Source organism: Centroberyx gerrardi, chromosome 18 (genome assembly GCF_048128805.1).
Source record: "Centroberyx gerrardi isolate f3 chromosome 18, fCenGer3.hap1.cur.20231027, whole genome shotgun sequence".
NCBI classification, from domain to species: domain Eukaryota; kingdom Metazoa; phylum Chordata; class Actinopteri; order Beryciformes; family Berycidae; genus Centroberyx; species Centroberyx gerrardi.
Window position 1 is genome coordinate 10,302,720 of NC_136014.1, and position 14,930 is coordinate 10,317,649.

The following is a 14,930-nucleotide window of genomic DNA, read 5'->3' on the forward strand; positions in this document are numbered from 1 at the left end:
AGATCCCAGGTGTAACAGCATCCTTTCACTCCTTCATTAGACAGATCACATCAAACTGATAATTGTCGTCGTGCCGACTTTAAAGAGTCATTCCCCACAAAAGGGAATCTAATTATTTTTCTTTCTATTACACATTATCCGTCTATTTGGCCTTATTCACACCCCAGTGACAACGAACGACGTCCTTCGGGAAGGTCGCATTTTGGCACTTAGGGTTTTCTTTGAACTTTTTTTTCGCCTGAGCTGTGAACCCATAAACCTCCGGAGATCTGCTTCCATATAAAACGCTTTCCCAGAATTTGCTCTTATCCACCCTGAAGGCCATCCGCGCTGCATGCCGCCGCTCTCTCTGGATACTTCTAACATGGATTGTGACATGGAGGTGGTTACAGCCAAAATGCTCTCCGAGTGGAAGAGCCAGGAGAGCGCGTTTGGAGACGAGCAGGACTCACTTCAGTCCAGCTCGCCGGAGTCCTCGCTGGACTCCATGTGCTCTTCACCCGAGATGTTCCTCTGCTCCAGCGGCCATCAGGGCTTCAAGGATTTCTCATTTGGCTTCACGGGACGCAGCGCAACCCCAACGCAAAGGCAGAGCAAGCCCAAGATGTCCATCAAAAGACGCATGAAGGCCAGCGAGAGGGAGAAGATGCGGATGAGGAGTCTCGCGGAGGCGCTGCACCAGCTCCGCGACTACCTGCCGCCGGATTACAGCAAGAGAGGCCAGCCCATGACCAAAATACAAACCCTCAAATACACCATTGAGTACATCAACAAGCTCTCAGACATCCTAAACCGTGCGTAATGCGCGCAAAACGGACCACTTTTACGCATTCTACTCTCATTTGGACATTTGGTCTAGTAACGTAGACCTCTCTACTGTTTGCTTTACAGCTTCTCTTATGAATAGTGCAACAGGCTTATGATAACTTAATTATTAAAATTTATTTTGTGTTTTTTTCTTCCTTTTCTTCTTTTCGCCCCTCTTTCGATGTAAATATTGTTCAGTGGGCACTTGGCAATTATTTGTGTATATTAGGCTGCCTTTGTTGTCATTATGAATTCAGAGTTTGGAAAAGTAACCTGGAGCCTGTAAATTGTTGTTCTCTGAAAGTTGTCTGTGTTTGTCTCATCTGCGTCTGTCGAGGGGAATCAAACAGCGCGTCCCAAACGAAAAATCTCTATAATGTTCCTATATGAATATGTGTGGTTCTAAAATGTATCATAGGTTTACTATAGTTATGCTATAGTTATTTTTCGTCAAGAGTTATCGCACGACATAATTACAAATTGTCAACATCAGACCATGTTCTACTCTGTTAAACTTTAACCTCACTGTGTTTCCGTGTGTCAGATCCACGTTGTTGCCACAAATTTATGTTTCCCATTCACTTATTTCCAATAAATGTGTGTGTTATGTGTTGAACTTGTGGCTCAGTTAATGAATCACTGCAAGCAGAGGAGTATAATTGGTACGCACGTCAATCTATCCCTCCACCAATAAGAATGTCAGAATACCCACCACTGGCTGGGTGAAGGCAACAAGCGGCCAATCAGAGGCCAGCGTTGTTTCCTGTGGGCGTGGCTTGACGTTACGACGTGCTCCTCACAAAGAAATCCCAGCCTGGGATGTATCCGGTCTGCCGAAGCCGCCATTTCAAAGCGTAAACGAGCAAAAGGAAACAGTAGAATATTTTGTACATTTTTTTTTATTTTTCTACTAACATTTATTTTTCATAGCAATTAGGCAAACTCTTTATATTACTTTTCTGGACCTACCTCGCGTGCACCATCGATGGAAGTAAGTAATTTCTTCTGCACATTTCACATTTCAGCAGCAAAGCATTTGTAAATCAAAGGAACGCCCCTTGCATATGAACAGCATTTAGATACTAGTTACTAGGCCTACTTAATTCATCTTTTTTAAATCATATGTAAAGCGGTTCTCTAAAGTATTATTTTATTAAATTATTTGCAGCGAATCAACTGATTTTGACACCACATAGCTATTCAGCGATGTTAGACCTTAACAACGGGAATAACAGAGGGCCTATAGGCTCTTTACATTATACATTAGCAAGGTGTTTTCCACATTAGTTGATAGTATTGGTAAAACACATGTAGAGACTCCCAGTGTGTTGCCTGCAGGTCTCAAGGTGCTGCTGCTAGCTTAACGGCCCCCGGCGCCCTGCAGGCTGAGGATAAACATGTTCCATGACGTTTAAGTCGACATGCTGGAGGCTCTGCAAGCAGATTTAGTCTCACATAACATGTATGACACGGCATGTCTCCAATGGCATGTTGACGAGTGGTTGAAGGGGAATGGGAATTATCTTGACTGAGAATTTGAACAAACTCACTGTTCTTTCTTTATTTTATTTAGATTTAGATTCAGCAACATTGAAGGAGGTTCCTTAAATCCAATTCTGGAACCCCTGATTGACAGCTTGTTTGTTTGCTGAAATTGCCCTAATGAGAATGTAATATTCCTATAATATTCCTTTAGGGACTTATAGAGTGTGGTTCTACTGAGTTTATGGTATACTATATTTGTATAGTATTCCTCTAAAAATTATCATAGGATTATTATAGTTCTTAGCCTATTAACCTATGTCTGTTGGACTTCTCAACTAAGCGCAATTGGTATGTCTTCCTTTGCTTGCCACCATAGACACCATAGATAATAACACTAGAAGGACAAGCTGGAAGAACTGCTTCAGTTAGTTTAGTTGCTGAGAGTCACTCCTCTGCTGGAGATTGTCAACAGTGTTGCTCTTCTGGGGAGGCTCTTCCTTGAGGCAAATTCTCAAAGTCATTCCCTAGTGCATTAGTCAGATTCCCTTAATAAGTTGAGCAAGTCGGTGCCTCTCTCTCTCTCTCTCTCTCTCTCTCTCTCTCTCTCTCTCTGACTTCATCTTTGCCCTTCTTTCTCTGGCATACCATTCCCCCACAAAGCAACCCCCCCCCCATGCACAAACTCACCACACACACAAACACACAAATAGTCACTCCACACTCCAGTGTAGCAATGGTGCGTGCAGGTGCTACATTTTACAGTTGTGACCCAGGCCTTTGAACTATTAATAATCTCCCCTCTATCAGCTTTGACCTGCAGCTCTCCATGCTTAACTCCCAAACTTGTCACCCGCTCTGTGTCCTTATGAAAGGCGTGCCCATGTCTGTTTCATCGGCCCAGCTATAGAACAATGTGATGTCAGTGAAGGCATTGCCACGGTTTCATGTTTCAAGCATCTGCTGAATGTCGTTTTAAGAGCTTCGTCTCACTGTGTGAAAACACATGCCTAAGTGTGTAGATCATCAGCGAGCCTTGATGGTATGTTACTCAGAGTTATTATCCAGATTATCTCACACAACATAAAACATTGTACAGTTTACTAATTATTGGAAACCAGGCGGTTCATTGACGATGGGATGTAGTAATTGCAGTAGTTATAGTTTTATAGCACTTTTCGAGTGAAAAGGAGAAAAGGAACAAAAAACAAATTAACAATCCGCTGTGATAAAGGAAAGACGTTCCTCTTGGCTCCATTAAAGCCCATTCAACAGAACAGAAGTAGCACAAGCCTGTGTTAAAGTAATGTTATCATAATAATACACATAAACATTTTAAAAATTCAAATATGTCAAATTGTCTCGGCATTAGGAAATATATTAATGAACAGAACAACATCATACAACATATCTGATCAATCTTTGGGAATGAGGCTGGCATTTGTCACACCACATCATGCTTCATTACCTTACAGCTGCAGGCAGTGCACAGTTTACTTCTCCATAAATTTATTACTTTTCAAGTAGTAAAATGCCCTCTTTTTCCTCCCTACAGAGCTTCAATAATGACTTCATCATGTGGAAGTTATTCCATATAGTTATAGTTAGTTTATTAGTATTTATTATGTATTATTACCTGAGACATGTCTTTCATCACACATGTACTAATGACAGTTATGATATAAACCATTTTTATTTTCAAAAGTATTGTGCCCCAAAATACTAACATAGTCTGGGTTGTAGGTTGTACTATTTTAAGTTTTGTGGCACCTGTCCAACTACATTGTTTTAACTTTTCCACTTTCACCTTGGTCGCAATGTGTTGGTGAACATTCACTGTCTCTCATACTGATATTAATCTCTATGTAAAACTGGAGAAAGTGGCTGAGATATTAGGGGGATCTGTCTGTGGTGGGAGGGGATATAGGAGCACATTTCCTAGTTCAGAGCAGATGGCACTACCATGACGCCGGCCTCAAGTTATTCAAGTTATCTAAGTCAGTCAGGCGTGCGTGGATGAGTTTCCTATTGTAGCATCCGAAGCCTTTTGACTTCTCCCTTCGTTTGAATGTGTCGAAAGGCCTGTCACCACAGACAGATGGCAGATTAGATGAAAGCTTCAAAAGGAACTTCCACCATGCGGACATATAAGAACTCAGGATTGTATTATATGTGCTGTTTCAGCTCTACACTAATCCTAACCATGAGTGAGAAAACAATTTGACAACTTCAGTCCCCAGTGTACAGTCATTAGACACGGTCATTTAGAGGCTGTTTAACATCTGACTTCATTAATTACCAGATGTCCTAGGAAACCAGAATGAGATAACATAAGATGCTATATTTACCCTTAAACCTGTCGATATACGTCAGTTCCTCTGATATTTTTGGAAGAAAATACTACTAGGCAAGTCATGTTATTCTTTTACTTTTGCCAGAGTGGGAAAAATATAAGGGAAATGCTCCTAATATGGAATTGCACAATTTTCTCAAGGTGTAAAATCTGTCTCCTTCCTTTGTTCTACATCTCTCCTTCATGACTAAAGTGGACTTTAAAGGTGAGAGGTTTCCATGGTAGCAGTTCATATAGATGTGTGTGACTTGAATTGTTTCAGATGGACGCAGACACAGAAGAACAGGTGACAGCAACCCTAAAGACTTCCAAGGATGAATCTGAGGAGCCCGTACCAGAAAACAAAGCCAGGTCAGTCATGTGCTTCCTTATAGGATTTCATATACATGGAAGCAGAGTGGACTCCAACCCGGACGCAAGGGGAAGGGGATGACTTCTCACCATTGCCAGTAATGTTAAGAAGTCCACTTTCCATCACCTGTGGTTCAGTCGGTCATCACTTCATTTGACATTCAATGAGACATCGAACAACTGCATGACCATAAAAAACGGACTTGATTTAGGTTCACAAAATGCTAAGAGGCCAGGAATAACAGCATGTGGCATTGTTCAGAAGTCAAAATGGTTAGCTAACAAGCTAACGTTAACACCTGCTAACTTTTTGTGAGTGTCTATGCAGCCAAGTTTGAAAATGGCAAAGAGTCGCTGTGCTCCCTTCCGCATGATGTGACAAATTTAGAGAGCAAATTACAAACAGCAGTGAGTAGCACTCCGTCCAGAGCAAGCTGGACTCACCAACTTTAGAGCTTTTGCATCTCTTGTCCCTTTGGTATAAAGCGAACACACACCAGTCAAGTTGGTAAACATGAGTGTGTTGTGTGCAGTTTACTGACGTCACGTCACATTACACGATTTCTGGGTATTGAAATTAACATTTTTCGAATGGTTACCTCTTGCTGCCATTTGGGGCCACCAACATACAAAGTTCCCTTGTGCAGCTCTGATTGGTTGAACTTGATGCATCTGACTGATCGGCACTGCAGATCCTGTCTGCAGTGGCAGTTTCCTCACGGTGCTTTATCTCCTCAGGGGTCGAGGGTTCAGAGGCCGCGGCCGAGGGGGTCGGATGGGTCGGGGCAACATGCGCGGTGGGCGGGGCATGATGATGAAGGGCTTCGGCCCACCTGGACATGGAAGGGGTCGAGGGAGGGAAGGAGCCATGAATGGATTCGGACCTATGAGGTACGTTAGTGGAGTCGGAACACGCATGCTGTCATGTGCCAAGATACAGTATGTAGTCGATGATGTTTAAAATATGTTGGTATTTTTGAATGTGTCAAAATCTTGTAATCTTTTGTAAGTATGCAAAACAATGTAAGTTTGTAAATTAGTTTGGGTCATAAGAAATCACAAAAACATCTTGGGAAAAGACATTCATCTTTACTTGTTTTCCTCCATGGGTTTGAATAACTTACACTGAATGATTCATTGTCTCGTGATTCCTGCCTTTCTCCTGCAGGAGGGGGATGGGGAGGATGAGGCCGTACCCAGACCTTAGAGGCCATCGAGGAGGTAGGGGCGGACCAATGGGCATGGGACCCCCTCCTCCCCCACCACCACCCATGCATCTCAGAGGCCCCTTCCCACCCATGCACAGGTAAATCCATTCATGTTGATCTCACTCATGTTGATCAGTGCAAAAGATTGACAGGAAAGCAGACATGAAATGAGTCTCCTGTGAGTATTTCTGAAACGCTCTTCCCCCTCTGTAGACATGGACCCCCTCCGCCTCCCCCTCTGGGGCATCCTGGTTTCAGAGGGCGCCCACCGCACCCTCGAGGCCGAGGCATGCCGCCGCCCCCCGGGCCTCCACGCCACTTCCACCCCAGAGGCCCAAGAGGGTAAGAGCTTTTATACTGTTTATACAATACTTTGACTCCCCAAGTCACAATTCTCCTCACTTTTTCCTCACTTGCACACTACTAAACTTCCTAAGTGGATTTGAAATGCTTCTGGTTAGCATGCGAGGCCTTGCTTACACCAGATGTATGCTTTTAAATCTATGTTGCAGAATCCACAAGTGTAAAATATAAGGAAAAAAGTGGAGAGTTGTGACGCAAACGCACAGACATACAGTCCTTTCCTCCCCTCTTCTCTAAAGCCCCGTTATAACGATTTCCTTCTCTTTAACTTCCCCTCTAATTTTCACATTTCCTCTCGAAGTTGTCGAATAAATCCACATTAAATATACAGTTTTCCTCACAATACTAAGGTTTATCATAACAAATGTTGAATTAAAGTATGTTAATCCAGTTAGTAAATAAAAATAATACACACTGCTCAATTATTTGCAGCCAGACTTTCAAATAGTGCATGAAATAATCTATAGGAAAAGACATTTGTTTGTCTGTATTTTGCCTCTCAAAGGCACACCGTAGCTGAAAGAGGAGAGCTTCCTCCAGTGCAATAGCTCAGATGGCTGCTCTTATCAGAGTGTGCCCCCTATTGGCCAAAGCCAAGACTCCAATGTGTGATTTTATCCTTTTACACAGCTACCACAATGGACCGGTCTCTCCTCCGCATCACCCCCCACCTGGCAGAGGCCAGAGGTGGCCAGGGCCCCCTGGTGGCCGACGCTTTTAACACAGCCTGCCCTAAAACAATAACCGAGCGCTCGCTCTGTAGAAGGGGGCCTACAGAGGTGTAGTGAGTGAAAAGCCCCCGAGTTATGTGTCGTAAAAAGACTCTGAATATCTCTATGAAACACTCTGTGGCCAAATGTCTGGTTATTGAAACTGTCTCCTGGCAAAGAAACAATGTGAAAATGACTAATGACAACAGAGGACACATACAATGCCTCATACCTTAACAATGTAAAGGCATTCTCACTTTCTGTTACTTATGTCGTTAATGAATTACTGTTGGTACTGTAGGGCAATTTTTTACATTGTTGAGAAAAGGCTGTTTCAAACAAGGTTGCCACTGAAACCGTTGTCCTCCAAGGGGGGAAAGCTTGTGTCATCCAAGTTCATTAAATGTTCTGTGGTTCTTGTGGCAGTCACCCTGTGAGCCTTAAGAAATTTTCCTGATTCTTAATAAAGATTAACTGGGTGACACAGTGTGTGTGAGTAAGGGGAATAAAAGAGAGAAAAAAAAAAAAACGATACAAGAGTGCACAGCAGCCCTCAAGCACCAGTGTTAACTAGTTTAGTACACCTTGGACCTCCCTAACCTTTCCTTTTGTTACATGGAAATAGTTTTGTATGATAACCTCACCAAGAAGTTCAGCAAATATTGTTTAACAGACTCACTTACACTTTTTTCAAGTGACAAGACAATATTTCACATGTCAAGTATTCATGAATATTTAATGTTATATTTTATATCATTAATGTGCAGCTATTTTAAGTTATGAGTATTGCTGTTTGGAACATTCATGTTTGTGTTCAGCAATCTATTGTGTAACAACAAAAAGAAAAAGCATTATAAATGAATAGTATACTGAAAATATATATCTAGATATCTAGTAGCTTTTATAAATGAAAGCAAATTCCATTGAAGTATTTGCTTCACTTAAGTATAAGACATTTATTATTTACTGTGTTTAGGTTTTTGAAGTGTAATAAATACTCTTTATTTACTGTAATTAACATAACTTTTGTGAATTTGTGAATGTGTTTTATGAGAACCGTCAAGAGATATGACGTAGTCGTGAAGAAGAAAAAATAAAAGTAAAAATAAACTCAACTTCTCTTCTTATTGTTTATTCACAGTCAAGTTTGAGAGTTGTCATTACAACTTTACATATCTGTAATTTATCAAAGAGAATGAATTACGTCAAAGGACTATACAGCTACACAGTAACATTATTTGTGTTTTTACTTATTTACTGTGATATTTGAAAGAAACTGCACATTTGATCGCATACCAAGTAAAAACATGCACATAATTAATATTTTTACAGCACTTTTTTGCTGAGTCTGGAGGACCAAGAGCCCTTAATGAAAATAATAATATAAGAATTAAATGGATCATACAGAATCATTGCTATAGTCTTGCTGAGGGCTGAAATTGATATCACTGCAGACCAGAAAAGACTTGCACTTTTAGTAGCACAGCAATTATGTCTTTGAAACATGAATCTCACTCAAAGAAGTGCATTACCATGTAGCCTAGCAGGTGAATTTGACTGGAGGACTCAGAACCGCTCCACTTGTAAGGCACAGAAATGCCTTTGCCTGAAATATTAATGTCACAGTTCAAATTCAGTGGTAGCATGTTTAAAAGGAGGACATCATCCGCAGAGGACGAGCACTCTGATACGACCCAGGACTGTAATATTTCACCGCTGTAAGCTGGAGAAATTGTTGTCGGTATTGTTAACTATATTTCAAAGAAGACCAAGGGGTGTTTTGGCCAGAGTCTTCTATTCTTGTATATACAATTCCCCCCTAAACTCCTGTCTGTTTTCAATCTTTAAGCAACTCTGAGTTTGCTGCCATGCATGTAGAGGTGCAATACCTCATACAGAGAGGAATAACTTCTGATCATCAAATTAATGTTTTTTACAAAGTACATTATCACACTCGAAAATAGTAATCTTACAGCCCTACCTTATGTCACATGGAATATAAAAGAGTACAATACACTAAATATTTCAGCTCTTCTGAAGTTCTGCAAGCTTTGTGAATATATAATGTTTCCATAATGTGTTGCTAATTTAGGCCAACTGTTTTATATAGGCACAATGGAAGCCCTAGTGTAACGCATAAGCACAATTATATGAAGAGGCATTTATAATTTATATGTTGGACATGCCACTGACACAAACAAGTATCTGGCTCTATATCTGGCTCTATATCTGGAAGGAAGATATTTTATCCGCTGAGCCACTCAGACTGCAGACTGCTCAAACGTGGCTGCAGACCTCAACAGGGATCCACAACCACCAGTCCATGTCAGAGAATAGCCACAGACGGGTGTTGCACCTTCCCCCTCCTCTCTCTGTCTGTCTTTTTCCTGTCTCCAGCACTCTCAGTACATTTCTGCTGCCCCTTCAGTCTTTGCAGTCCCCTCTTGTTGCTCCCTGTGGTTGATTATAACAGACTGACTGTTGTTGTCTCCTGAAGGGGGGGGGGGGGGGGGGGCACACAGTACAGTTATCCCTCCAGGCCCAGGGACCCAGGCCCTCCCTCATCTCTCCCCCTCCTTCTCCAGTGACTTGATACCCGAGATCCGGCCCTTCACTAGAACAGGTGAGCCTCCTCTTGTGTCTTACTCCCTGCACCCCTCCCTGTCTGATGCCTGGAGATTCTCTCTTTCAGGATGGAAGTGGAAAAAACCAGCGAGTCGCATCAAAGCAGGTGAGACACGAAGGTGCTGTGGAGAATCTTGGCAGTGTTTTGTCTTTCATTAATGGCTATATAAATACAGTTTAGAGACAAATTCTTCTTTACATAGAAGTACATCTGTAATATGAAATGCTGGTACAAGAACAGACATACAACCTATGTTCACGCCAGGGTTGTATCTGTCGATAAGGGCATGCAGGAAAAGATTTATGAATCAATATTATTACAGTTATAACAATTGAAATGAAAATTACCTTAATTCCGCATTGCTTAATCTACTGGCACAAAGCAAATTTCATTGGACAATTCCTGGCTAGCAGGTGCTGATAGTAGCCGTCTTTGACCTGTGGGCCAGAAGGCCAATAGGAAAGGTCCCAAACTCAGCCTCAAATCTACGGCACTAGGACTATAAACCTGTTTGTTGAACTGAAGCTCTAGGTTTATCAGCACAGTTACCATAGTTACCAAACCATTACTTTAATACAAGGTTGAGAAATTTAGTTTGTCCATGTTTAAGAGACAATATTAGCATCTTCATCCCCTCAATCTACTTTATTATCAAGCCAGATTTTAATTTTCTACGACATGAAAGCACCAGTGCTCACTGTTTTGGCCCTGGACCTTTGGAGGCACCATATGGAGGGGATTGATTTTCTGTTGACTTAGCTGAGAGCATTTGAAATGGGACAGGATCCCTGCAACCAAGTCCATCACCAGGTTTGGCCAACAGTCAGGAGCGGCTAATGACAAGTTGAATTTCTTTCAGGAATTTGGAATCTTTGAAAAATGACTCCAATGATGTGATTTGGGTCGTCAGTGTGTAGGTACAGCAACAAAGATTTTCAGGGTTCGAAGCTTCTTACCTCTTTACATTGTGGAGATCACTCACTATAGTTTAATATGATTTATGCCTGAGTGTCATCTGTGTATGACAACTCATTTTGATCCAGGAAGAGAGAGGGAGGGAGGGCGGGCGGGCGGGCTGGTACTCAACGGTCTTTAAATAGAGCAGCGGAGAAAAGTGTCTATGATGATGAAATATAGGGAATTTTACCAGGAAATCGTCTTAAATGACAGGAAGTATTAGCTTTCACTCGCTCAGAATAGGATAAGTCATATTGCTTTCACACCATGGCAGCAGAATATGAATGTTGAGTGCCGCTACTTTATGCTTTGCCTCAAGCTCTTGTATCTTGTGATTATTCAATAAAAGCAAAAAAATAAAATCTTGTGTGTGCTGGTCTTGTGTCCTACATACATGTCCATACAGAGTAACAAAGTCCAGGATATATCCCTGCAGCGGTACAAAACATGATCCTGTTAACATGAACATTAAAGAACATAGAAACCTTTTCCAGACTAAAATAACAACAGTACAAAGAGTAATCTAAGCGTTACATGCAGAATCCGTAACATTTATTGGAAAAAACATACAATCGATTCTGCCACAGAAATGAAGAAACAAGAACACACAAACAAGCCAACTCAGAAGAGCTGACAGACAGCAAATGAAAACAGATACACATTGTTTTATATTGAAATACTGAATGTGAGTTCTGCTTCTGGAAGAGGCCCATTTTCCTTTCTGTTTGATGATCTCACACTACGGACGAGGTTTCAGATGATTTCTGAGTGATGGGCAGGTCACATGTCCATGACAAGCATAAGTCCGTATTGCATCTTTCTTCATGCCTTCCCATTTTACATTTTAACCAACAGACTAATTGGCATCCGAGAGGAGACATTAAAACAGCATCTGTTGCTTATGATTGCTCTGATTGGCTGGGTTTGTCGTCGGTGGGCTGGTCTTTCCATATGGGTTGGAGGATGTGGTCCGGAACCTTCTCCATGGCGGTCTGATGACATGGACAAAACATAATAGAAGAAATTACTACAATTTGGGGCACAGAGGCATGACAGCTGTCCATCTAATGCAGAATTAGAACAAACTGAATGCTCTGTTCCTGGTGTAGGACTGACTCAACAGTGCTGTACCTTGGACACCTCCATGGCTACACCTTCAGGGAGGTTCCTCTGGATATATTCAAGATACACCTGGGCCGTGCAGCCTGTTACATGAGACAGCTAGAGGAAGAGAAGAGACATCTTAAATAGACAATGAGCCCTGGCAAGGCTTAGATATTCAGATAAATCCATTGAAACGGCATGGGTTCCCTTATGGGCTGAGTATACTGTCCCCGGTTGAATTAAGGCTGATTGCTTGGAGAGAGCCAAAAGACTTTAGACAGCCTAGCTCATGCTCCTCACCTCTATGCAGCGGTAGTGCGTCCTCATCTCATACTGGACCCTGTGCTTTTTGAAGATGTGGATGGACTTCAGGAGTGTAAACCTGTCGATGTCTTTGGGAGGTTCAAAACTACGGCAGAGGAAAAGAATCATGAAAATACAGGCAGTAAAAAAGGAAAGGCTATAATGAATGACCATCGCTGCTAGTTCATATAGCGCTTCTAAGACTCACACTTTGCCAAGGGTGATGCCCAGCTCCTTAGCTGTCATGGTGGCAAAGAACTCATAGCTGTCCAAGACGGCCCTGTCATGACCTTTGACCAGAACTGACACCTTCTGGAACAATGTGTCGGGCTCATCTGTGACTGTGACCTGAAAGGAAAGTGTAAATCCTTATAGAGAGACTTGACACTAACATGCTGCTGTGTAATGACTCCCTGATATACACTGAATACAATGTACTTGGCTTGAGAGTGAGGCAAATGTACACAATAATGTGAGTGGCAGTCTCAATTTTTGAATACTGAGCAGTCAAGTATGAGTCGAAGGTGAATAACTCACTGATGAAGGTGTTGACGAAAACACCGCTCCAGTGTGGAAGGAAGTGCTTGCTGTCAGTGGGAGATGGGACCTGTAGAGACAGAGCAGAGAAACACTTTAACTATCAATGGTCATCAACAATTCCTGGTATATGTTAATGTGTTAACACTGTGTTAATATTAGTGCTTCTCGTGTCACTACGCTGAATCAGAAATGCTTGGGGCTGAAATTGAGTGATGAGGTAATATGCCTACTGGGCATATTTTCTAAAAACTTAAACATCCATTCAGTGCATACAAGTTTTCAATTAATGACATACATAATCCAAGGAGGCGATGGATATAAAGGGTTTAAGGGCTTGAATACAATGTCAGGAGGACCAGGTTCAAACAGGAATTACCCATATTGTCATTTTAAGTATGGATCATATACCATAATGGTTATCTACAAGGTTTACATTATGGGTAAATATAGATAATGCATCTAAGACACACACATTCAGTCACAGAAGCATAAACAACAAGTATCTCTATTGGCAAATATTATCATAAACAATCATCATATCCATAAACATCCATAATCATTGTTGTGTGAGACAGATTTCTCCAGGCAGCATACATGCCTGGATTATCCCACTAAGGACTCCAGGGTGAGCATGTTTGATATCTTAAGTAAAAAAACGAAACAAAAAAAACAAAACAGTAGTGGTGGTTGCAGCCAGGAGAAGTTGAAAAGACTATGAGACAGCATGCTTTGTTGGGTTTTATGATATAATGTAAAACCATTATTATTCTGATACTGCATTACGAAAATAGGCTTTATGGTAACATTAAGCAAAAGTTTGTAGCTTGTTGGCTTGTGCTCAGAGTAGGCTTTGCGATATTTAGTACTATCATCTTACATTTTCCTCTGATAGTAGTGGCAATTTACTGGTGGGAGCCCATTACAGAGCTACTAAATAAAGGAGTTGGAGTTTATTTTTCAGAAAACACGTGGGCTTTGAACCACAAGAGAAGAAACATGGTTACCTACCGGATTATATTACACTTCCTATGACTTCGACAGGCGCTCAAACCTCTTGTTCCCTGGAAATAACAAACTCAAATTAAACAGATATTTACACTAGGTCACATAACCACAATGCTACAACTAGCGTTAGCTGCACAACCCTGAACAGAGTGTGAGATTAGCAAACAAGCTAGTTCACTCCACTTCTCCTACACTAATAATTGTGCTACAACGCAGAATGGTTTGCAGATGTTGTGAAAAAGAAGAAAAGTTGTTAATACTATACCAATTGTGATATTCCTACGAATATCCTTGCCAAAGAGCAAATATCTCGACTGACAGCCATGGGGGCGGCCATGTTGTTAGAGGGGGTTGGAGCAAGAGGAGAAATAATTTGCCGATGCTGCCCCCATGTGTCCAGGATGAGAAACTACTAAATCTATTATAATAAGGTGTTAAAACCCCAGCTGTGTAAACAAGAGGACACAGCTGGATGAGCCTACGCCACTGATGGTGAGGACAACTCTCATGTTTAATATATTATTTATATGCTATTATATATTCGCAGGCAGATGACCAACTTTACCAGTTTGTTCACTGTTAAAATGACACAGCACAGGTGTTTATTATTTCCATTTGAAAGAAGATAGCAAAGTTGAAAAATGAAGGATCGGTATTGATGTGGCCTATGATAAACAGATTTGATGGGGCCAAATCATGTGTCTATCACGTGATACAGTAGTCGGGCCCTGCCAGTGTACAGTGGCAGGCAGGCAGAGGAAGCAACACAGACGAGGTAACGTTCAGCAGTTCACTGTCCATTGAAAATTCCCCGGCTTTGTTGACACTAGGTCTGGTATTATTTTGCCACTTTGGCAATTATACCACCGTCATGTGGTTGTTTTGAACAGCTAGGCGCGAATATTTTTAAAATCGTTAGGATAAACATCCAGCTAACTCGTTAGCCCTAGCAAGCTATCGAGTGCCAGCGGCAGACGGAGCCAGTGAGTCAAGCCGCCGCTGATGGTTCAGCAGAGCTAGCTAGTTAGCTAGCAGGCTAGCTACCATTCTTTGTGGAGTAGCTAACCTAGCTAGCTGACGTTAGCTGCATCTCCTGTCGGTCTCTGAGACCTCGGTTAGAT

The 14,930-nt window shown here is 41.7% G+C and overlaps 4 protein-coding genes across 6 annotated transcripts in view; 3 read left to right on the plus strand and 1 right to left on the minus strand.

Moving 5' to 3' along the window:
- The first annotated feature begins 334 nt into the window (after positions 1–334).
- Positions 335–802, plus strand: msgn1 (mesogenin 1). Its single transcript, XM_071921154.1, has one exon. The coding sequence runs from the start codon at positions 335–337 to the stop codon at positions 800–802; it is 468 nt and encodes a 155-aa protein (XP_071777255.1).
- An 852-nt stretch (positions 803–1,654) lies between these two features.
- On the plus strand, positions 1,655–8,119 carry LOC139928532 (uncharacterized). Its single transcript, XM_071921114.2, has 6 exons — positions 1,655–1,798; positions 4,905–4,993; positions 5,732–5,884; positions 6,162–6,299; positions 6,415–6,543; positions 7,195–8,119. Exons 1-6 carry the CDS (start codon positions 1,793–1,795, stop codon positions 7,283–7,285), a joined length of 606 nt encoding a protein of 201 aa, XP_071777215.1. The 5' UTR covers positions 1,655–1,792; the 3' UTR covers positions 7,286–8,119.
- Positions 8,120–11,376: 3,257 nt separating this feature from the next.
- On the minus strand, positions 11,377–14,155 carry mrps10 (mitochondrial ribosomal protein S10). Its single transcript, XM_071921016.2, has 7 exons — positions 14,075–14,155; positions 13,813–13,865; positions 12,802–12,871; positions 12,473–12,612; positions 12,262–12,370; positions 11,989–12,078; positions 11,377–11,849 (listed from the first exon to the last, which is right to left on the minus strand). The coding sequence occupies exons 1-7, from the start codon at positions 14,144–14,146 to the stop codon at positions 11,757–11,759; spliced, it is 627 nt and encodes a 208-aa protein (XP_071777117.1). The 5' UTR covers positions 14,147–14,155; the 3' UTR covers positions 11,377–11,756.
- A 385-nt stretch (positions 14,156–14,540) lies between these two features.
- Positions 14,541–14,930, plus strand: part of tulp4a (TUB like protein 4a) — a 34,095-nt gene continuing 33,705 nt past the window's right edge. For all 3 annotated transcript variants that reach the window (XR_013507448.1, XM_071920754.2, XM_071920762.2), the window contains exon 1: positions 14,541–14,584. The gene's annotated coding sequence lies outside the window, so the exon portion shown is untranslated. The remainder of the gene's footprint in view (positions 14,585–14,930) is intronic.

What these genes read in the sequence shown, in the direction of transcription:
- msgn1 (XM_071921154.1), top strand. Translation starts at nt 335, where the DNA reads ATGCCGCCGCTCTCTCTGGATACTTCTAACATGGATTGTGACATGGAG.
- LOC139928532 (XM_071921114.2), top strand. An exon ending in GTACCAGAAAACAAAGCCAG is followed by an intron (nt 4,994 to 5,731) that starts GTCAGTCATGTG and finishes TTATCTCCTCAG; the next exon opens with GGGTCGAGGGTTCAGAGGCC. An exon ending in CCCTTCCCACCCATGCACAG is followed by an intron (nt 6,300 to 6,414) that starts GTAAATCCATTC and finishes CCCCCTCTGTAG; the next exon opens with ACATGGACCCCCTCCGCCTC.
- mrps10 (XM_071921016.2), bottom strand. Translation starts at nt 14,146, where the DNA reads ATGGCCGCCCCCATGGCTGTCAGTCGAGATATTTGCTCTTTGGCAAGG. An exon ending in TTTCGTCAACACCTTCATCA is followed by an intron (nt 12,613 to 12,801) that starts GTGAGTTATTCA and finishes CTTTCCTTTCAG; the next exon opens with GTCACAGTCACAGATGAGCC. An exon ending in GGCATCACCCTTGGCAAAGT is followed by an intron (nt 12,371 to 12,472) that starts GTGAGTCTTAGA and finishes CCTCTGCCGTAG; the next exon opens with TTTTGAACCTCCCAAAGACA.